The 24,371-nt window shown below is 42.9% G+C and overlaps 1 protein-coding gene across 1 annotated transcript; it reads left to right on the top strand.

Annotated features, from left to right (window-relative positions):
• Positions 1-11,564: 11,564 nt before the first annotated feature.
• On the top strand, positions 11,565-14,242 carry LOC125315986. The gene is made up of 3 exons (XM_048282623.1): positions 11,565-11,685; positions 11,848-12,395; positions 13,631-14,242. Exons 1-3 carry the CDS (start codon positions 11,565-11,567, stop codon positions 14,240-14,242), a joined length of 1,281 nt encoding a protein of 426 aa, XP_048138580.1.
• The last annotated feature ends 10,129 nt before the right edge of the window (positions 14,243-24,371 follow it).

Here is a 24,371-nt window from a genome sequence, read left to right on the forward strand (position 1 = left end):
ATACCACGCTAGTACCAAGATCCCTTCAAATGGAGCCCAAACGTGCCCGCTCACACCTCTTGAAGATTACATGCATGATGAATATATACCATACATACGGATGCCTCGGCCGACCCAATTGTCCGGTTCGACCGGTTAACTATCAACGAACCGGTCAAACCCAAGTCGGTCAACTGTTCAACTCTACTCAAGTCAACCCGAACAAATTAGGTCAAACCCAAGTTAATTCTCGGGTTAAACTCGGGTCGAGCCAACCCAATCCTCTCCAAAGGTGATGCTCGCTGAAGTCGGATGACATCGGCATCCATGTGGCAGCCAAGCGTAAAGTGGTGTATACCATGTAGCGGCTGGTGTGAAGTCATAATCGCCTCAAAGGTGGTGCCACACGTCATACATGTATGCAAGGCGGCGACTATAATGCCCCTAACCCGATCCAAATGGTACTCTATCATAAAATTAGTACCAATTGGAGACCAAGGCCGATCACGCCCACAAGGCCTAAGTCACATTTGGTGAGGTCCGTAGACGTCCCAAGTACGTCGACCTCACCTCGTCCCGCGTTATGTTCAATTAATTCAAACGATTCTTGATTCTCATTTATTACTAAAAGAAATATACAGAGTAACATACAAATAAACGGGAAAAGTACACTACATGTGCCATAACTTTTGTATGGCGTTCACTTGAGTGCCATAACTTTCAAAACGTTCAGTTAAGTGCCATAACTTTCAAAAATCGTTCACTTGAGTGTCATGTTGACGTGGACACCGGAAAAGCCGACGTGGACGCCGGAAAAGCTGACATGGCACGTCGGAAAAGTTGCCGTAGCACATCGGAAAGCCGACGTGGCACACCAAAAAAGTTACCGTAGCACTCAAGTGAACGATTTTGCTCCGACGTAGCACTCAAGTGAATGATTTTTGAAAGTTATGGCACTTAAGTGAACGTTTTGAAAGTTATGGCACTCAAGTGAACGCCGTACACAAGTTGTGGCACTTTTAGTGTACTTTTCCCTAAACAAGCATACTGTTCTACTAACATAGCATCCATTTCATTTACATCACTACGCTAGTATATGCTTCTATCTATATTACATAAGTCTACGGTATAGGGCAAAGGTACGCCTAGTTCCTCTAGTGGCGTGAACATCCAAAAATTTGCCCTTTATGAGTCATCCCCTCTTCATCCAAAAAGTTACATCACTTCGATCCCTCCTATATGTCATGTCATCATCCTCCACCGTGGAAACTAGGTGGTCTGTCAAAATCCCTTATCGGGCCAATGAGATCCCTCCCAAGTGCTAGGTACCACGCCACGTATTGACGAGGGACCTAATGATCGAGTCCCTCTTCTACATAGATGGTAGTAAGGTAACGACAGAAGGTGGTATCATGCTCAACGTCTACAACATCCGTATGAGTTATCTCGATAGACACAATAAGGCCAAAGCGAGGTGGCGGATTAGTAGCCATACCTACAAGTCTGAAAATATTAAGGAATGAGAATCACATCTCGGTAAGTTAAAATTTTTAAACCTATGTTAGGAAGTTAGCTAATATTAAACATAAGAGCCATACAAAATCAATAAAATTATCACCAAACCATTCGACCATGTAGGCTTCCAAAAGCAAGCATACAATTTTCATAATGTTATATACGTCCTGCGCTTTTCGCAACCCACCCATCCATTTTGGAACGAGGTATCTTAGTGTGCACTTTCGATATTCCAAGGCATCCCATAAGGCAACCCCGTTCATAACTCGACTATATGCTTCCATCGTTCTAATCAATTCATCCCATGTCAAATTTCATAGTCAAGAAGCATATATTCACCCATGAAGGAGGCATATCATATCATGTACTATAAATTCACCTTCATAAACGGCAAGGCATGAAAAAAGTATGCAAGCCATGGTTTCCTCGTGCAAGACACTTAGATCAACACTAACCTTCGCCCTAGCAAAAGTTTAGAAAATTCACTTACTTATCTTGTTGGCAAGAATGTGTATAAAATGAGACAACAATCGACGATGTCGGTGGGCGTACGTGGAGGCGACAGCCGACTATGGTAAGTGTTGAGAAAAAATCCCTAAACAGTTTTGAAGTTGACAAAACAATCCTAGTACTCTTGTATTTTGAGATAATGCTGTGATTTACTTGTTTTGCAGATTATCCTTTGGTGCAGGGATGCACAGGATTGAATCTAGCAAAAGGATTTGGCTCAGATGTTGTTTTTGAGAGTCTCGGATGCTGGTTCGAGCTCGGACGTTGAGTGGGGATAGCTCGGACGTTGGAATGACGCTCAAGCTCCGAGAGAAGTACTTCACTAGCAATAAAATCTTAAAATCACACGTTATCACCTATTCACCCCCCTCTAGGTGAATTCACTAGCCTACAACAGTAAGGTAGGTGAGTGAAGGGGCCGAAGAGTAGAGAGAGTAGAGAGATAGGGATGGGCGAATGAGAGAGTAAAGAGGGAGAGGGAAATGGTGTGGGGTAGGAGACCTAGAAGATCTCTCACCTATTTATAGTTTGATTCTTGATTTATTATTTTTGTCTTTACTTTTACATGTGGCATAATCTTATTCTAATTAATTGCCACATAATCTAGTGGATAATAGGGCATTATATGATTGGTTCATGTGGCCCTCCTATTTTAATCCACCTTCCTAGTCTATTATAGCTATATGGACACTTGTTTAATGAAGAACATGAAGCATGCCTTCTTGTGCCACACGCCCAAAGTGAGGTGTCCATCTCTAGAATATTCTCAATTATTATAGGCTTATGACTATTAGGGTTTTCTAAGGATTCTAATTAACTATACTTGAAACATATTCAAATTTAGCTACTAATATGTAAATTGGCGCCATTCCCATGTAATAGCCGGTGGAAATGACCGCCTCTAATATGGAAATTTATAGTTAATATTGCCGAATAAAATTTCTTATTTAGTTCTTTTTCGGAATTACTAAACTAATCTGAATTATTGCTAATTGCAATTTGGGTATTCTATTGACATGCTAATAATTCTACAATTTTTTTAATATTATATTACTTTTGACCAATCAAAAATCTATTTAGAAATTTGTGCCTTGACTTTTCAAAGATTGTGTATAATCATTGCTATAGATTTTATTTGATTTTTTCAAGATTCTGTAATCTTTTTAGGAATATGTGTTTGACTCAGTCAAAGTAATTATTTCGTTTGACTTTTCAAAGATCTTGAAATCTTTTTAGAAATTCGTGTTTTGACTTTTCAAAGATTTGAGTAATGATTGCAGAAGATTTTGTTTGACCGGGTCAAAGATTACGTAATCTTTCTAAAAAGACGAGTTTGACTATTCAAAGATTTAGTAATCTTTGCCGAAGATTACGTTTGACTCGGTCGAAGATTACGGTAATGATTAAAGAAGATTCATGTTGACTTTTCAAAGATTGCGTAATCATTACAGAAGATTACATTTGACTTTTCAAAGATTCTGTAATAATTACGGTTAACCTAGTCAAAGATTCAATAATGATGACATAAGATTTTGTTTGACCTAGTCAAAGATTTTGGTAATCATTACCGTGATCTTTTTCGAAGTTTGTGTAAGTGAAGTGTAGAAAACCCTATGTGACATTTTGAATTCCGACTCCATTTCGAAGTCTATGAATGAATAAAATGAGTATCGATGTATTTCAGTAATCTCGCTCGGAATTGATCTCTCTAGAGTCGATCGACCAAAGGGGAATGGCCGACTAGGATTTAAGTACGTGGACTAAAGAACTCGACCGCGGACTAGCACCCCGACCATAAAGATTACCGAGGTTATATTTTGAACCATCATTGACCAATCCAAGATCGGTATCAGAACAATTTGCTAGTGTCATGCAATTGGATCGCGGCTAATACCGCTAGACCATAGCGCGATTTGCAAATGACCCTAAGGCGACTTCTGACGATCGCGACCATCGGGGACCGACAATTACCCTAAGAATTACATGACAACCAGGGTCGCCATGGTTCAAATAATTCTTAAACATGGCATAAATCACGGGTCGATACGCGTAACTCCTAAGAGCCGCCCGTCAGCCTGAGATGTCTTGAATTTCCAATCGGTCAATTTTGAGGGCGAAGTAGACTTCGAAACAAGAGACCGGACATTTGGGGATTCCAATACTAATAAATTGGATGACTTCTCATTGAAGACAATAAAGATTGGATAGCGCTCCATAAGAATTAGAAAGTGGAAATTGGAATGCACGGGGAAAATAACCTTTTTGCCCTTGAGATTTCTTACACCCATTTGGACTTGGGAAGGGCGAGATGGGCATTTAACTCCCCCTTGGTCAGCCCAAATTGAATAGAAAGAAGACAAGACATTGATAGGCTTGATTGACAACGATCACCATCTCTTATCAACTATCCTTTACAAGTACAAAGTGAGCCACCTACTCCCATCATATCCATCATCTCTACTAGCCAAACACTCCACCTCCTCTTTCTCCTCTTCATTTGAACTCTCCACTCTCTCATTCACTCACTATCTTCATCTCTCTCTCTCTCTCCCTCTCGGCCTTCCACTCTCGCGTTCACCTGCCACCACGCCGGTCGCCGTGCCGCCATCTTTAAACGGGCATATCTCCCTCATCAGACGTAGGTTTGACCTCAAACCACCGTCATCCTCTTCGTATCTCTCTCCTATTTCTGTGTATATCTAGATCGCCTCCTAACTCAACCAGACGCATTCTGTAGAAGCCAAGGAATGTAGGTCACTCACTGACCCCGCCGGTCGCCGTACCGCCGTCTATGAACGAACATATCTCCCTCATCCGATGTCTTTTTGAGCTCAAACCACCGCCATTTTCTTCTTCTATGAGTCCTCTTTCAAGCCAAACTGACCTCGTATGCATGTGATCTCTGTAGCTCCCTAAAGACATCCGAGACCGTGAGGTGCGCAGGCAGCCAGTTTCTGCCAGTTAGAGTTCGTGAGTCGTGCGGTGAATTTGCTGACCTTGAGTGGTGTTTTTGAGTCACTTAGAGGCCTAAGTAAGTCATTCTAACCCTTGACTAGTTTTTCGGGAAGCTAAAGTGCATGAGTTGAGTGATCTCATAGTGTAAAGTGGTAGATATTGCTTATTATCTTGAATTGTGTTCATAATTGCTTGCTGGTGGCATGAGGTTTCGCCTTAAACGTGCATGAAATTGTTGCCCCGTGGCTGTGTAGGTTCGGTCCTTGCATGGATAACACATACTTGATTTACCTTGTGCTCGGTTTTGCAAGAAAATGAGTTTATACATGTTTTTATGGCATTATTTGTGCATGGTATGTTGGGCCGACTATGTCGGGTCCGAGAATGCTCTGAAATGTGGTTAAACGGTTGAAACTTGAATAATGACATACCCAGTTGCTCGAGATCTTGAGTTATCAAATATTGTTTGAAGTGAAATACTAACTGTCGGGGTGAATTGCACTGTTTCAATAGTCACCCGGTGATCGATCAAGAAAGTAAGCGAAAATGTGTCAAGAGCGAGGTTGTCCCTTTTAATCAAGTGAAATTTTGTTAATGGCTAGTGGAGGCTCGAGGTGGTGATTGGAGTACGGAAGAAGGTCCGGGGCCTCTGCTGAACCGATATACGAGTAGATGAGGACAGCATGCCTGTAGACGGATGTCATCGAGACCTGCCAAAGAAACTAGCTTGTTGGGATCTCGAGTCTAATAAATGGAAAAGTTAGCAAAAGACGACTAGCAGTCAAGTTTGTCGTCGTTTGTTCGGTCGTTTTGATTACTACCATGCTCTACCTTGTGTCTATTCCGTTGGGATACCCGTAACATGCATAGGCAAATAAAACATATAAAATACGCAGCGGAAGTAAATAAAAACCTATGCACGTATCTCCGGAGGCGTAGTTCGTGTGTTTCAATCGAAAATCATATTAAATGAAAGAGGGTTAACGGATTACCTCTTGAAGCGTGCTTGGAACGAAAAAGGTTCGGACGTTCTTCGATCCGAGCCCCATAAGTGTCGAGCCTCTAGTTCGGACACACCACCAATCGCAACATCGAACGGAATAAAGAACTTGCGGATGATAACCACTTCAATTGTGCTAGCAATGTCATGGATACAATACTCCGTAATCTTAAAAATTTTGGTCACGAAAGAGAGAGAGTTTTTCGAGAGAAACTACAATAGTTCTTTTACGAACACTTAAAAGTTCTCTCTCACACAACAACCGTTGCTGATCACACTATTACGTGCGATCAGCAACGGTTGCCGATCGCACGTTGTGCACGATCAGCGGAAGTTGCTAATCGTGCACAACAAGGCACACGGTCAGCGATTGCTGACCTTGTGCATCAAGTTTAAAAAAAAAAAATATCTTTTTTTTTTTTTAAAGGAGAGGAAAACACTTGGTCAGCACATGTTGTGCTGACCAAGTCTGTTGCACGCACATCAATATGTGCGTGCAACACAATTATATATATCTATAAAAAAAAATTATATCTACATATAATTTAATAAAAGCATAATAGTGTGACCACATGTGCATTTCGGATACATCAATATGTGTCCACTATAAGAGTGCGTGTGCATCATATGCACGTACGTCCATGACCAAAAATAAGAATCAAATTAAATCTTATTTAATTTAATTTTTCGACTAATTTGGTATACGTAATTGCAAACATATTTGCAATATCGTCTTTCCGTTCAACGTCGTCATGTATTGGTTAAGGTGTGTGACATCCCTAGGTTTATCACGGAGCTGGCAGTAAGACATGCACTAACACATTAGTACTTTCAAGAGAATTGATTGTCCCGATCAATCTCTAGGTCCTACAAGTCATGAGTGACATCTAGCAATATGTCATGGCTACCCAGGCAGTGTGAATTCTCTAAGAACATAATGAACCCGTCGGCTTTGTTTACGGTGTAATTCAATCCCTCTGTCTTACGATATCCCGATCGAACAAAGACTATGGAATATTTGTCAAGTCACCGATTCGATCATATGCACAAATCTAATCGACATGCATTTATACGAGACATGAACATTTCATTCTCGATTATAACCCCGGCCGAGGATTTCAATGCATTGTCATAATTAAATTGCATAGGATATCATACCTTGCATGTGACAAGGACACAGATTCCATTTTGTGCACACTTGTGACTTCGTATGTGCATGAACTATGACCATCAAGTACAGAGACGGATCGACGAACCGTCAATATGTATCCTCGTGAACCATAGCCATCCAACACACAAGTCAACATTGTGCCTTAGGTCTAAGGATTATTTACACAAGATCAAAGCATGAACAATTAGACATTGACCACGCTAAAAGCTTCCATGTCGCTAATCGTTCAACGCGTGCCACGTTCGGTGAACTTGTGCGGTACAAGCACTTGTGTTCCAACACGGGCATCGCAATACCCAATGACTTGTGACTCATCATTCCTTTAAGTATCCAATACTTAATTATGAAGTCAAGAACACACCGATCTCAACGGGATCATTGATATCCATTCAATGATCCATTGATCGAGAACATTTTAAAGATTCGGTTTAAGCGTGAACTCGTCACACACATTCTTAACGTCTCAAGAATAGGTCCAGTCACAACCGATCTTATGGAATTTATTCATATAAGTAAATAATTGGACAAATGAATAAATACGTCTTTGCCATTAATTAAATACGAAATTGAAAATACAACTGAAATCCCTAACATGTAACTATTACATAGTCGCTTTAGGGCATATCTCTAACATATTTCGCCTGCGATTTACCTCCGATGTGGATTTTCCCAGTTGTGGCTGGTTTATGTGAATTTGATTGATTCTTATTTTGGTTTATTGGATTTATCGCTCAAAATTCTTTTCACATATTTGTTTATTGCCAATGTTTTGTGGTGCTCGTAAACCGGACTAGGGGTAGTTCGACTTACCCGAAGTGTTTATCTTGCCCCGTGGGGTAAACTTTCGGATCCCACACTCTGAAGATGCCGGCACGACGTTTTGGACTACCCAAGGACATAGATACCCATGTGATTAACTTCCCTGTAGGACCAAATAAGACCTGGATGCGATACGGTAGCACTGTATGGGTTGACGAGGGAGGGGTACATAGGGTGCCCCATTAGTTCGAGACCTGGTATGTTGAGGAAAATGGTTGGCGTTTTGGTCCGTTTAAACCCTCGGAGATACCGCCCAATGAGTTACCCCCTTGGGCTTTCGCTAGACCATTAGAGGGAGATCCCGATGGCCCCGCTGCTATACCCGATCCAACTACCCCCAAGCCCGACTTCCCTAATCCCGAGCCCGAGCCCGAGCCAGAGGAGGAGGTTATTATTATAGTGGATGAGGACGACCTGGTGGAGGCGGCCGACATACCCGTTTCTGACATGAAGATCTTCCTAGAGGAGGATGCGGAGAGTCCGTCGACTCCGGTGATTGACCCTACCCCGGTCTTTAGCCTATATTCCTTCTATATCCGTTTATATGTATTAGTATGCAGTCCTTGAGGTTCACTTTTGATGTAGAAAGTCGAAGGCCGTGATGTCTACCATCCTATCCTTGGGTCTGTCTTTCAGTACTTACTTTCTCGTGAGAACTACATTTACATATCGTTGTTGTATTAAGTACGTATTTTGTATCCAACTTGTAAATTTTAATATAAGTATATTTATATTGTGTTGTTCTAATGCCAATTGTATAATTTATGTACATTCGGAGATGTGTGCTTCCGCCCGATCATTTGTTCTAGCTCGTTCCAACGCCGTCGAGATCCTGGGTTAGCTTGCGAACGAGCGTACTTTTAGTGTAGCGAGAGATGCTCACGTGCCCGGTCGGGACCCGGGGTGTGACATCTTGGTTAGAATGGTATCAGAGCGAGGTCGGTTCGATCCATGAGGTTGAAGCTTGGAGTAATAAGGTGGACCGATATTAGAACGATAGAGACCGAGACCCTTAGGTGAATAGGTGTCATAGGCGCGTAGTGCATGGCATTCGAATTGGCGTGTGTGTTTGGCATTACGTTGGTTGTACCGAACAGTGGCATGATTCAATTGTGTGACCGAAGTTCAACTGTTTGAGTGATATTGCTAAGCTGCAGATGCGGCGGGACCGGAGGTATGAATCGAAATTCGATGAATTGCTAATTGGTTGCTTGGTATGCAAAGAACTAGTTAATGTGGTGTGTGTTTGAGTTTGAATATATGCTGCCTGTTGGTCCGTCGTTGTTCTAATTGCTTAGTTGGGTAGCTAGTTGGCTTAGCCTCGACGAGTTGGCTTAGATATCTAATTCCTAACTGGAATTATAGTTGCCCAGGAACCCCGTGTGTCTAACAATGAGTAACCGTAGTAGAGGAACCCGAGGAGCGTCTAGCTTGAGTGCACCACGGGTGGAAGATCCAAGAGTGGATGGTGTACTTAGAGCTTTGGAGCAAATTGGAGAGTTACTAAACAGGCAGGCCCGGGAAAGAGCCGCCTCGACATCAAGTCAAGCCGAGGAAAGGGTCATTACTGCGGCCCAGGCTGCCCGGACCGCAGTTGCTTGTTCACGCCGCACTGGGGAATCAAGGAAATAATCTAGGTCATGTGGGCGAAAACGTGCCTAGTCGGGAAATGCAAGCTCGGGATCCGGGTTAGGCGATCGAGAGGTTCCTCAAATTGAACCATCCAGATTTAACGGGAAAGGTGACCTAGAGTTGGCATCTAGGTGGATCGCTGAAATGGAGAAGTGTTTTAGGGTTGTAGGTTGTACTTGTTGAGAAAAAATCCCTAGACGATTTTGAAGTTGACAAAACAATCCTAGTACTCTTGTATTTTGAGATAATGCTGTGATTTACTTGTTTTACATATTATCCTTTGGTGCGGGGATGCACGGGAATGAATCTAGCAAAAGGATTTGGCTCGGATGTTGTTTCTGAGAGTCTCGGATGCTGGTTCGAGCTCGGACGTTGAGTGGGGATAGCTCGGATGTAGGAATGACGCTCAAGCTTTGAGAGAAGTACTTCGCTAGCAGTAATCAGAATTTCAAGAGGAATACAAATTAAGCTTAATTGATACATATCAACGGACGCCATCGAGCTGGATCATTCTTGTAGATTTTCAGTGACTAAGATCAATCAAGGATGCGGAATCAATGAGACAAATCAAGATTTTCTAAATGGAAAAAACCATCTATGGAAACTCGGGATCATAATTGTATGGGTGATTTGATCCAAACGGGGAAGACTTTGCTTTGGCGATCCCCAACGGCTAAAAGATCTTCTTTTTGCAAACATCTCGTCCAAAAGGGTAGATTTGGAAAGATCTCTTCTGGATGCCTTGCAACGGCTAGATTGGAGGCGGAAGAGTATAAAAGACATCTCGAAGACGAAGGGAAAAGAGATCGGCGTAAAGAGGGAAAAGTGTTCATAATTCCTAGATAGAGTGTACTCCATTTTAAACACACTTCTTGATCCATCCATTGTAATTGTGAGGAGGTGTACACAAGAGTGTTGAACGCTAGGTGTGAAGTCCTGCGTATCAAGGAGATCACCGATCCGTAACCTCCGAACAGATTAATAGTGGAATCTAGCCGATTGGTTGTCAGCCGAAGAAGTGGACGTAAGCTTAACCAAAGCCGAACCACTATAATCCATTTGTGCAGTTTTCCTTATCTCTTACTCTGATAATTCTAAATACTTTGTGATAGCTAAACCGCACACGGACAATACGCATCGATCCTATTGCATTTCTAGCATCAATTGAATTGCTTGAGCATCTGAGATTTTTGTTTTATACCGTGTGACTTGAATTCCGCAATAAAATCTTAAAATCACACATTATTACCTATTCACCCCCCTCTAGGTGAATTCACTAGCCTACAACAAGATGCGAGGCTGAAAAGGTAACCCCGGCAACATATCACCTGCAAGATACGGCTTATGATTGGTGGATGGCCACGAGTAGCATAGTGTTCTCGGAAGGTGTGGAACAGATGTGGGCTGCCTTTGCCCAAGTGTTTAACAATAAGTATTTCTCTGTGGTTGCTCGAGAACGCAAAATGAGAGAGTTTCGGGATCTCCGTCAAGGGAACATGACGATAGAGTAATATGAGGCAAAATTCACAAGGTTGGCTATGTATGCCCCGAGGATGGTTGAGAACCCGGAAGATAAGGCTATGAGGTTTCGGGATGGGTTACAACCAGAGCTTCGTAGCCGGTTGATAGCTTTGAATCCGAACACCTATGAAGAGATGTATGTTCGAGGTCGGATGATTGAGCAAGATATGAGAGACAGAAGAAGGTTTACTCCTGTGCAACGGTTTAACCCACCTAGGGACAATCGGAACCAAGGCAAGGGACGAATGGCGAACAACGGCCGATTTGTCCCTCCGGTGAGAAGGAACATTGGAAAGCCCACCCATCAGAGTAATTGGAGTTGTCGCATATGCGGGAGAAGGCATGGGAGTGAACCGTGCCCGTTCCGGATCGTGCTTGTTTCAAGTGTTGTCAACAAGGCCATCAAATGAAGAATTGTCCGGACAGAGCCCTAGGGAATCAACCCCAAGGATTGAGGCCTCAATGGGGGCTGTAAATGGGAGCTGCGTCGCAAGCAAATGTGAACAGACCGCCGGCGCAAGGAAGGATTTATACGGTGACGAGGAAGGATGCCGAGAACACGCCCGGCATGGTCACAGGCACGGTCTCTCTATATGATCACGCTGCGTATGCCTTGTTTGACCCTGGAGCTTCAAATTCGTTTATTTCTACCCGGTTTGCTGAATTGGTTGGCTTAAGTTTAAGGCCATTAGAAGTAGTTTTGCATGTGGTAACGCCTTTAAGGGATGTGTGTCGGTTATACTAGGGTGTACAAACTGCAAGATAGTGATTAATGGTAGAGAGGACAAAATAGATTTGGCTGTACTTCCAATGTATGATCTCGATGTGATAATTGGAATGGATTGGCTAGGAAAGCTAGGAGCTGTGGTTGATCGTGGTAGTAGGACGATTCAATTTAATCCAATTGGTCGTCCTAGGTTCAAGTTTGTAGGGAGTCGAGGAGGAACTTCGATCCCTTTAGTATCGTCATTGGAAGTGACAAAGCTAATTGATGAAGGTTGTGAAGCTTATCTGGCGGTTGTTATGGATTCGACAATAGAAGAGCCAAAGTTTGAGGATATACCCGTTGTACGAGAGTTTCCCGATGTTTTTCCCCAAGACCTACTAGGTTTACCACCTGAAAGAGAAAAGGAATTTTCTATCGAGTTGATTAATGGGGTGGAACCGATCTCGAAGGCCCCGTATAGGATGTCAATATCTGAGCTAAAAGAATTAAAGGTGCGGATGCACGAGTTGTTAGACAAAGGATTTACACATCCAAGTGCGTCACCTTGGGGAGTACCGGTGTTGTTCGTAAGAAAGAAGGATGGATCATTGAGATTGTGTATCGATTATAGGCAATTAAACTAGGTGACTATTAAGAATAAGTACCCACTACCAAGGATTGATGATCTATTCGATCGGTTGCAAGGCACGTCGGTCTTTTCGAAGATCGATTTGAGGACGGGGTATCACCAATTAAGGATAAAAAGGGAGGATATCCCTAAGAGCGCCTTTAGGATAAGGTATGGATATTACGAGTTCACGGTTATGCCTTTTGGATTAACCAATGCCCCTGCTGCATTCATGGACTTGATGCATCGTGTGTTTAAGGAATATTTAGATCGGTTTGTCATCCTGTTCATTAACGACATTTTGATCTATTCGAGGAGTAAAGAGGATCATGAAGTGCACTTAAGGATTGTGCTACGGACTCTGAGGGGTCACTCACTATATACTAAGTTCAGCAAGTGAGAGTTTTGGTTGGAAAAGGTAGCATTTCTTGGACACATAGTTTCCGGAGGAGGAATTTCCGTTGACCCCGCTAAGATTGAGGCGGTCATGAATTGGCCAAGGCCCACGTCAACAATCGAAGTAAGAAGTTTCTTGGGATTAGCTGGTTATTATCGAAGGTTTGTGGAGAAATTCTCGTCGATAGTAGTTCCGTTGACAAGATTGACCAAGAAGGAGACTAAGTTCGAATGGACAAATAAATGCGAGAGGAGTTTTCAAGAATTGAAACACGGATTGACAACTGCACCTATTTTAACCATTCCTTCGGATTTGGAGGCTACGAGATATACAGCGATGCGTCTCTGAAAGGATTAGGTTGTGTGCTAATGCAACACTGGAAGGTAGTTGCATACGCCTCGCGACAATTGAGACCTCATGAGATGAACTATCCAACGCATAACTTAGAGTTAGCAGCCATCGTTTTTGCGTTGAAGATTTGGAGGCATTATTTGTGTGGTGAAAGGTTCCAAATTTACACGGACCACCAAAGCTCAAAGTACTTGTTTTCCCGGAAGGAATTAAACATGAGGTAGCGTAGATGGATAGAACTACTAAAGGATTACGATTGTGAGATTCTATACCACCCTAGAAGGGCGAATAAGGTGGCAGATGCCCTGAGTAGGAAATCAAGCGTCGCGCTTTTGTTAGTTAAGGGATGGACGCTTTTGGAGGATTTGAGAGATTCTAAGTTTAAATTTAAAGTCGGTTAGCTATCTAGTTTGGTGGTGACGTTGAGAGTCGAGCCAAAAATTCAGGACGGAACCAAGGTTTTACAATCCGCGGGCACTAACCTTCGGAAGATAGTGGAAACGAAGGCGGATAAAAGGAGACCAGAATTCCGAGTTTCTGAGGATGGAATATTTAAGTTCGGAGGACGACTATGCGTGCCCAATGACGGGGAACTTAAGGAAAAGATTTTGTCAGAGGCCCATAGGAGTAACTACGGTATCCACCCTGGTAGTATGAAGATGTACCAGAATCTGCGACAACATTATTGGTGGAACGGGATGAAGGTCGATGTAGCGAGGCATGTAGCCAAATGCTTAACGTGTCGGCAAGTAAAGACACAACATTGTAAGCCCGGTGGAATGCTACAACCCTTAGAGATTCCCGAATGGAAATGGGAACATGTCACGACGAATTTCGTGATGGGCTTGCCAAGGAGTCAAAGGGGTGATGACTCTATTTGGTTTATAGTGGACAGGTTGACCAAATCTGCACATTTCCTGGCGGTGCGAAAGAATTTCGCCATGGACAGATGCGCCGAGTTGTATATGCGGCAGATAGTCCGATTGTATGGAGTTCCCGTGACGATTACGTTGGATAGAGACCCCAAGTTCACCGCGTCACTTTGGAAAAGCCTATAGGAGGCAATGGAGACGAAACTGCAATCTTGTACCGCTTACCACCCTCGGACGGATAGGCAATCTGAGAGGACGATTCGGATATTGGAAGATATGCTACAAGCATATGTCATAGATTTCAAAGGAGGTTGGGAAGAACGGTTGCACTTGGTGGAGTTCGCCTATAATAACAGCTATCAACAGAGCATCGGAATGGCACCGTTTAAAGCACTATATGGCAGAGCTTGCGAAACCTCGATATGTTGGGATGAGGTTGGCGAGAGAAGCATAACGGGCCCGGAGTTAGTAGAACAGTCTGTTGAGGCAGTGAAGGTCATTAGGGAAAGGCTTAAGATCGCTCAAAGCCGCCGGAAAAGCTACGCCGACAAGCGGCGCAGACCTTTGGAATTCCAAGTGGGAGACTATGTCTTCCTTAAAGTATCGCCGATGCGAGGACTATCTCGGTTTGGAAAGAAAGGAAAGTTGAGCCCGAGATATGTGGGTCCTTTTGAGATACTAGAGCGAATTGGAACCTTGGCCTATCGACTTGCCTTGCCGCCAAACCTATCCCAGGTCCACAACATCTTTCATGTGTCAATGCTGAGAAAGTACGAACCGGACCCAACTCATGTATTGGACTATGAAGTTATAGAAGTGGACGACCGAGTGACGTATGTGGAAAGACTAGTCAAAATAGAGAACAAGAAGGAGCAAGTCCTAAGGAATAAAACGATCTCACTAGTAAAGGTGATATGGGAGCACCACGGAACGAAAGGAGCTACCCGGGAGAGTGAGGAAGCGATGAGGCGTCAATACCCCTATCTGTTTGAGTAGTTAAAGTCTTGTAAATTTCGAGGACGAAATTTCTGTAAGGGGGAAGAATTGTGACATTCTGAATTCCGACCCCATTTCGAAGTCTATGAATGAATAAAATGAGTATCGATGTATTTCAGTAATCTCGCTCAGAATTGATCTCTCTAGAGTCGATCGACTAAAGGGGAATGGCTGATTAGGATTTAAGTACGTCGACTAAAGAACTTGACCGCGGACTAGCACCACGACCATAAGGATTGTCGAGGGTATATTTTGAACCATCACTTGCCGATCTAAGATCAGTATCAGAACAATTTGCTAGTGTTATGCAATTAGATCGCGAGTGATACCGCTGGACCATAACGCGATTTGCAAATGACCCTAAGCTGATTTCTGACGATCGCGTCCATCTGGGATCGACAATTACCCTAAGAATTACATGACAACCAGGGTCGCCATGGTTCAAATAATTCTTAAACGTGACATAAATCGGGGGTCGATACACGTAACTCCTAAGAGCCGTCCGTTAGTCCGAGATGTACTTAATTTTTAATCGGTCAATTTTGAGCGTGAAGTAGACTTTGAAACAAGAGACCAGACATTTGAGGATTCCAATACTAATAAATTGGATGACATCTCATCGAAGACAATAAAGATTGGATAGCGCTCCATAAGAATTAGAAAGTGGAAATTGGACCGCATGGGGAAAATGACCTTTTTGCCCTTGAGATTTCTTACACCCATTTGGACTTGGGAAGGGCGAGATGGACATTGAACTCCCCCTTGGTTAGCCCAAATTGAAGAGAAAGAAGACAAGACATTGATAGACTTGATTGACAACCATCACCATCTCTTGTCAACTATCCTTCACAAGTACAAAGTGGGCCACTTACTCCCATCATATCCATAATCTCTACTAGCCAAACACCCCACCTTCTCTTTCTTCTCTTCATTTGAACTCTCCACTCTCTCATTCACTCACTCTCTTCATCTCTCTCTCTCTCTCCCTCTCGGCCTCCCACTCTCACGCTCACTCGCCACCACGCCGGTCGCCGTGCCGCCATCTTTGAATGGGTATATCTCCCTCGTCCGATGTCTTTTTGACCTTAAACCACTGCCATTTTCTTCTTCTAGGAGCCCTCTTTCAAGCAGAGCTACCCTTGTGTGTATGTGATCTCGGTAGCTCCCTAAAGATGTCCGAGACCGTAAGGTACGTAGGCGGCCGGTTTCTGCCGGTTAGAGTTCGTGAGCGGTGCGGTGAATTTGCTGACCTTGAGTGGTGTTTTTGAGTCGCTTAGAGGCCTAAGTAAGTCGTTCTAATCCTTAACTAGTTTGCTAGGAAGCTAAAGTGCATGAGTTGAGTGATCTCGTAGTGTAAAGTGGTAGATATCGCTTATTATCTTGAGTTGTGTTCATAATTGCTTGCTGATGGCGTGAGGTTTCGCCTTAAACGAGTATGAAATTGTTGCCCTATGGTTGTGTAGGTTCGGTCCTTGCATGGATAACACATACTTAGTTTGCCTTGTGCTTGATTTCGCAAGAAAATGAGTTTATACATGTTTTTATGGCATTATTTGTGCATGGTATGTTGGGCCAACTATGTCGGGTTGGAGAATGCTTTGAAATGTGGTTAAACGATTGAGACTTGAATAATGACATACCCAGTCGCTTGAGATCTTGAGTTATCAAATGTTGTTTGAAGTGAAATACTGATTGTCGGGGTGAATTGGACTGTTTCAATAGTCACCCGGTGATCGATCAAGAAAGTGATCGAAAATCGTATCAAGGGCGAGGTTGTCCCTTTTAATCAAGTGAAATTTTGTTAATGGCTAGTGGAGGCTCGAGGTGGTGATTAGAGTACATAAGAAGGTCTAGGGCCTCTGTTGAACCAATATACGAGTAGATGAGGACAGTATGCCCGTAGACGGATGTCATCGAGACCCGCTAAAGAGATTAGCTTGTTGGGATCCCAAGTCTAATAAATGGAAAAGTTACCAAAAGACGACTAGCAATCGAGTTTGTCGCCGTTTGTTCGGTCGTTTTGATTACTACCATGCTCTACCCCGTGTCTATTCCACCTGCGATTTACCTCCGATGTGGATTTTCCCGGTTGTGGCTGGTCTATGTCAATTTGATTGATTCTTATTTTGGTTTATTGGATTTATCGCTCAAAATTCTTTTCACATGTTTGTTTATTGCCAATGTTTTGTGGTGCCTGTAAACTAGACTAGGGGTAGTTCAACTTACCCGAATTGTTTATCTTGCCCCGTGGGGTAAACTTTCGGATCCTACACCCCGAAGATGCCGGTACGATATTTTGGACTACCCAAGGACATAGATACCCATGTGATTAACTTCCCGTAGGACAAAAAAAAGACCTGGATGCGGTATGGTAGCACTGTATGGGATGACGAGGGAGGGGTACATAGGGTGCCCCATTGGTTCGAGACTTGGTATGTTGAGGAAAACAATGGTGTTTTGGTCCATTTAAACCCTCGGAGATACCGCCCGGTGAATTACCCCCTTAGGCTTTCTTTGGACCATTAGAAGGAGATCCCGATGGCCCCGCTCCCGCACCCGATCCAACCGCCCCCGAGTCGGACTTCCCCGATCCCGAGCCCCTAGCCCGAGCCGGAGGAGGAGGTTATTATTATAGTGGATGAGGATGACCAGGTGGAGGTGGCCAACGTACCCGTTTCTGACATGGAGATCTACCTAGATGAGGATGTGGAGGAGTCCGTCGACTCCAGTGATTGACCCTACCCCAGTCTTTGGCCTATGTTCCTTCCGTATTCGTTTATATGTATTAGTATGCAGTGCTTGAGGTCTACTTTTGATGTAGGAAGTCGAAGGTTGTGATGTCTACCGATCTGTCCTTGGGTCCGTCTTTTAGTACTTACTTTCTCGTCATAACTACGTTTAGGTATCGTTGTTGTATTAAGTACGTATTTTGTATCCAACTTGTAAATTGTAATATAAGTATGTCCATATTGTGTTGTTCTAATGCCACTTGTATAATTTATGTACGTTCGGAGATGTGTGCTTCCGCCCGATCATTTGTTCTAGCTCGTTCCAACGCCGTCGAGATCCTGGGTTAGCTTACGAGCAAGCGTACTTTTAGTGTAGCGAGGGATGCTCACGTGCCTGGTCGGGACCCGGGGTGTGACACCCTAGGTGCCACTTGTCATCAAAGGGAAAACCTATATAGTTTCATTGTAACTCATAAATGTTTTCTCATGTCAAAGGTTGGATCAAGCTTCCGGACTTTCGATTATGGCCGATTCTCAAGCGATCTATGACGGAGGCTCGACCGGGGCATCACAGGGCATAGTCGGATGCACCGAGGAACAAGGCTAGACGTGTAGTCCGGCATGTACTAGGTGTGTCCCCTTATCATTGAAGATGAGCATTTTCACATCTGGTTTGATTTAGAGTTGGAACCACCCATTTTTGAACCGAATGCCCAATCGGAACACAATCGAGGTAACCTTTCATGACCAATTTACCATTGATGCGGGATTGGCTTGCCTCGGCTCCTAATCCCACATGACATATTGCACAACTAGGGTGATCAGTCCACGCCGGCACGTGTCCGAATACGAGGTTCTAAAGATATACTGCCTTAGGCGAGCTTAGGATCAATTTATTTGTGCATCGAGAAAACTCTCGCAGTCAATTCACAAGCCAATCCTTAGTCTAGTATAGAACTTGTCAAGATTGATTCGTAGTCGATGCGTGTTTAACGAGATCGATCCATATTAAGTCTCGTACTCGATTGAGATTACCGTAAAATTCACGCCTCAACCGGATGATACTAAATTATAGTCACTCGTAAACAATAATATCCGAACACTAAAACCAATCTTGTCTTGCTCGTAGGCGGTTTTCTCACGATTGGTGAACTAGCTCTATTCTTGAGTGTCCACAGCGTCTATCGTAGCTCGTTCGTGGTCATTACTTAGAGGGACCCTAAAATTGGGGTATCACAACTCTCCCCCTCTTATAAAAATTTTGTTCTCAAAATTCTACGAAATATCTAGTCATTGGAATAAATGTGGATACTCTCGTCTCATTTCTTCCTCACTTTCCCATACTGCTTCTTCTAAACAGTGATACCGCCATAAAACCTTTACCGGAGGAATGGTCTTATTTCGTAAGACTTGCTCCTTTCTATCCACGATCCGCACCGGCTTTTCAACATATGTTGTTCTACCGTCAACCTCAATTATTTCATAATCAAGCACATGTGTCGGATCGGGTTCATATCTTCTTAACATTGAGATGTGAAATACGTTAGTACATTAGCAAGTCATGGTGGCAACGCCGATCTGTATGCCATTTCCTCGATCCTTTCTAGGATTTCAAACAGTCCTACGTATCTCGGACTCAATTCACCTTTCCTAATGTAGCGAGACACACCTTTCACAGGCGATACTTTGAGGAAGACATAGTCGCCTACTTGAAATTCTAATGGTTTGCGCCGCTTATCCGCATAACTCTTTTGGCGACTTTGAACTATCCATAGGCGACTCCTAATGATCCGTATGGCTTCGGTGGTTAGTTGTACTAGTTCTAGGCCTCAAAGCTTCTTTTCCCCTTTTTCATCCCAACAAACTAGAGTCCCGCAAGCCTTTCTATATAATGCCTCAAAGGGAGCCATTCCTATACTTTGTTGGTAGCTATTGTTATAGGAATATTGTTATAGGAAAATTCCGCTAAATGAAGGCATTCATCCCAATTTCCTTTGAAATCTTTGATGTTTGCTCGCAACATGTCCGAATAGTCCTTTCTATTTGACCGTCACTTTACAGATAAGAAGATATACTAAACTAAAGTTTAGTTCCCAATGCCGCTTGGAGACTTCGCTAAAAAGTGGCGGTAAACCTAGAATCACGATCCGATGTTATTGTGACTGGGATCCCATGTAAACGAACTATCCGCTTCACATATAAATCCACATATTTTTCTAACAAATAATTCTTCCGCACCGGCAAGAAATGGGCCGACTTCTTCAATCGATCCACGATTACCCATATTGAGTCGTTTCCCCTTTGCGTTCTTGGCAACCCTACGATAAAATCCATTGTGACATGTTCCCATTTCCACTCCCGTATTTCAAGTGGCTATAATAATCCTCATGGTTTACGGTGCTGGGATTTTACTTGCTGACATGTTAAACATTTAGCCACAAATTTAGCGACATCTGTCTTCATCTTGCTTTACCAATAATGCTGTCGGAGATTTCGATATATTTTAGTGCTTCTTGGGTGGATACTGTAGTGACTACGATGTGCTTCAGAAAGAATCTCCTCCTTAAGTTTATCATTATTAGGCACGCATAGTCGTCTACGAAACATAAGTGTTCCGTCTTCAGCTACTTTGAACTCGGGTTCCTTCCCTTCTTCAACCCTTTTCCTAGTTTTTAATAACTCATGCATCTGATAAGCGTGACGACTTGATCTTACGTCGTATGCGTAATTCAATTCGCAACGTAGCGAATAAGCTACATAAATTTCCTTCCCTTTCTTCGAACTTGAATTTTGAATCTCGAACTTCAGCAAGTAATGCCCATTCGTGCACCATTATGTTTGTGACAACGGATTTATGGCTCAAGGCATCAGCGACCTTGTTCGCCTTTCCATGACAATAAATGATATTGCAGTCGTAATCCTTGAGCAATTCCATCCATCCTCGTTATCGCATATTCAACTCTTTTTGTGAGAATAAATATTTGAGACTTTAGTGGTCCGTATATATCTTAAATCTTTCTCCATACAGATAGTGTCTCCGGATTTTTAGGGCAAAAATAATAGTTGCAAATTTCAAATCGTGGATTGGATAATTGAGCTCATATGGCTTGAGCTGTCTCGATGCATAAGCTACTATCCTACCATGCTGCATAAAGACACATCGTAGTCCTTTATGTGAAACGTCACTATATACCACGAATCCACCTGTTCCGGATGGAATTGTTAAAATAGGAGCAGTTGTTAATTTCCACTTGAGTTCTTGGAAGCTTCGCTCACATTTCTCCATCCGCTCAAACTTAATATCCTTCTTCATTAATCATTTCAAAGGGACAGCAATATTGGAAAATTTCTCCACAAATCTTCGATAATATCCCGCCAATCCCAAAAAGCTACGGACTTTTATAACCGTCGTCGGCCTTGGCCGACTTATCGCTACTTCCACTTTGGTTGGGTCAACCAATATACCTTCGTCCGACACTACGTGGCCTAGGAATATCATGCGACTTAGCCAAAACTCACACTTACTTAATTTAGCATAAAGTTTGTGTTCTCGAAGTGTTTGTAAGGCTATTTGCAAATGCCGGGCATGTTCCTCTTCGTCCTTCAAGTACACCAATATGTCGTCAATGAATACTATAATAAAATGATCAACGAATACCTTGAATACCCAGCTCATTAAATCCATAAAAGCTGCCGACGCATTCATTTCAAATGGCATACCGTAAATTCATAATGACTATAACAAGTTTGGAAGGCTGTCTTCGGCATATCCTCCTATTTGATTCTTACCGATGGTACCCGGACCTTAAATCAATCTTAGAAAATACCGAGGTCCCCTGAAATTGATCAAACAAATCATCAATTCTTGATAAAGGGTACTTATTTTTTATGGTCCTTGGTTTAACTGTCGCAAATCGATGTTAAGGCGCAATGACTCGTCCTTCTTTTTCACAAACAGTACCAGTACACCCCATAGCGATGTACTAGGCCGAATGAAGCCTTTATCAAGCAATTCTTGTAATTGTACCTTTAACTCCTTTAATTCTAATTGGGCCATTCTATACGGAGGTCGAGAAATTGGTTCCGTATTCGGAGTTAACTCAATAGTAAACTCTATCTCTCTCTCTGGAGGTAAACCCGACAAGTCCTTTGGAAACACATCGGGAAAGTCTCGTACTATACAAATATCCTCCAACTTAGGCTCTTCTTTTGACGTATCCTCTACTACGCCATATACCCTTGGCACCCATCATTAAGGAGTTCAATTGCTTCTATTGCCGAAATTATGAGTGTCGTACATCCACCTTCGTTTCCGACAAACTAATAACTCAAGCATATAACTCAAGCATTCTGGAGGATTAAAGTAGATCGCTTTCTGATAGCAATCTACTTTGGCTCGTTGTTGTTGGAGCTAATTCATCCCAACTATAATGTCAAAGTCATACATATCTAAAATGATTAGGTCTACCCTTCCTTCTTGACCGCCTAGACAAATCTTACATTCCTTGCACACTAAAGTAGTCATAATTTCTTTCTTTAGTGGCGTGGAAACCTTGACCACTACTTTAAGAGGTCTAGCTTCTATCCCAACTAAATTCATAAATTGCTTAGATATAAATGAATGGGTAGCACTAGTTTCAAATAGGGCATGCGCGGCACAATCATTAATAAAGACCATACCTTTTACCACGGTCTTAGACTTCTCCGCATCTTCTTGCGTAATAGCGTAAATCCGTCCTTGAGATGGTGGCGGTTGCGAGTTCCCTTGCGGTGCACCTTGTTGCGGTCGTTGTCTTGCTTGCGGCTGCTGCAACTACTGCTGTTGCGGACAATCCCTCATTAAATGTCCCCGTTGTCTACATCAAAAACAGGCTCTAGTATGCATTCTACAAGGCGTATTACCGTGTTGCCTTCCACAATAGCAACAAGTCTCATTTACGACACCATTCGATCCTTTCCTCTTTTTATTTGGAATTGGGGGTTGCTTTCCTCTATATCTCTTGTTGCGGCCCAACATTCGTGGGAGGACTTGTTCGTGGTTCATAGTAGGGGTCACATGTTACATCATATGCTTTTCTATCATTTGAGCTCGAGCATATAGCTCATTATAATCCTGAAGATTTAATGGTACGACCTGGTCCCTAATGCTAGGACGCAATCCTTCCTAAAACCGCTTAGTCTTAGCTACTAGTTCCTCCACCAGCCTTAGAACATACCTTGACAATTCCAAGAATTTAGCCTCGTCTTGTCATATAATTTTGCTGCAACTACATGAATTCCATCATTTTCTTATCGCGAACGCTTTCCGAAAAATACTTATCATAGAAAGCTTTAACAAAGGCACCCCAAGTAATATCGGTGCCTATCAAAACGATTGTTCCTTTAGTAGCTTTCCACCAATAATTGGCATTACCCCGTAATCGGTATTACGCGAGTGCTACACAATCCATTTCTGAACATTCCAAAAATGAAAATGTCCTTTCTAATTCGTCAATCCATAATTCTGCCTCATCTGGGTTTCTAGTACCAGCAAATTTAGCATGTCTCAATTTCAGAAATTGTTCAATTAAACCCCGCATATGATGTCCGCCCTAACTAGCTCCATTTCCAAACGTTGAAGCTTTACCGGAGGCATTAGCTGCCTATTGTTGAGCCCGCTGCCCTATGAGGTTGCCGATTTGAGTTAAGGCTTGCAGAATTCCTATCAGTCGGGGGTCCTATCTTGGTGGTCTTCCACGAGCGCCCATCTTATTATATAGTCAAAAGCCGACTTAGGAAGGTTCTATACAACTACCACCAAAGTTAGCATTAGTCCAAAACAACAACAGTAAAAATCAAAACTAATAATAACAATCACATGCACATGGTGTATTCCTATTTTCTAAACCCATAACTCCAACGCACCTTATCACTCCAGGTATAAACCCCGCTCTAACACAAAATCAGCCGTAACGCCCCCGACCCAAACCCAACGGTACTCTAGCATAAAATTAGTGCCAATTGGGGACCGAGGCCGGTCACGGCCGCAAGGCCTAGGTGACGGCCGGTGAGGTTCGTATACACCCCAAGCACGTTGACCTCAACTCGTCCCACGTTATGATCAATTAATTCAAGCGATTCTTGATTCTCATTTATTACTAAAAAAAATATACATAGCAACATATAAACAAACATACCATTCTACTAACATAGTGTCCATTTCATTTACATTACTATGCTAGTATATGCTTCTATCTATATTACATAAGTCTACGGTATAGGGCAAAGGTACGCCTAGCTCCTCTAGTGGCGTAAACATCCAAAAATTTGCCCTTTATGAGTCATCCCTTCTTCATCCAAAAAGTTACATCTTTTCGATCCCTCCTATATGTCATGTGGTCATCCTCCACCGTGGAAACTAGGTGGTCCGTCAAAATCCCTTATCGAGCCAATGTGATCCCTACCAAGCACTAGGTACCACGCCACGTATCGATGAGGGACCCAATGATTGAGTCCCTCTTCCACATAGACGGTAGTAAGGAAACAAATGAAGGTGGTATCATGCTCGACGTCTACAACATCCGTATGAGTTATCTCGATAGACATAACAA

Source organism: Rhodamnia argentea, chromosome 7 (genome assembly GCF_020921035.1).
Source record: "Rhodamnia argentea isolate NSW1041297 chromosome 7, ASM2092103v1, whole genome shotgun sequence".
Lineage (NCBI taxonomy): Eukaryota > Viridiplantae > Streptophyta > Magnoliopsida > Myrtales > Myrtaceae > Rhodamnia > Rhodamnia argentea.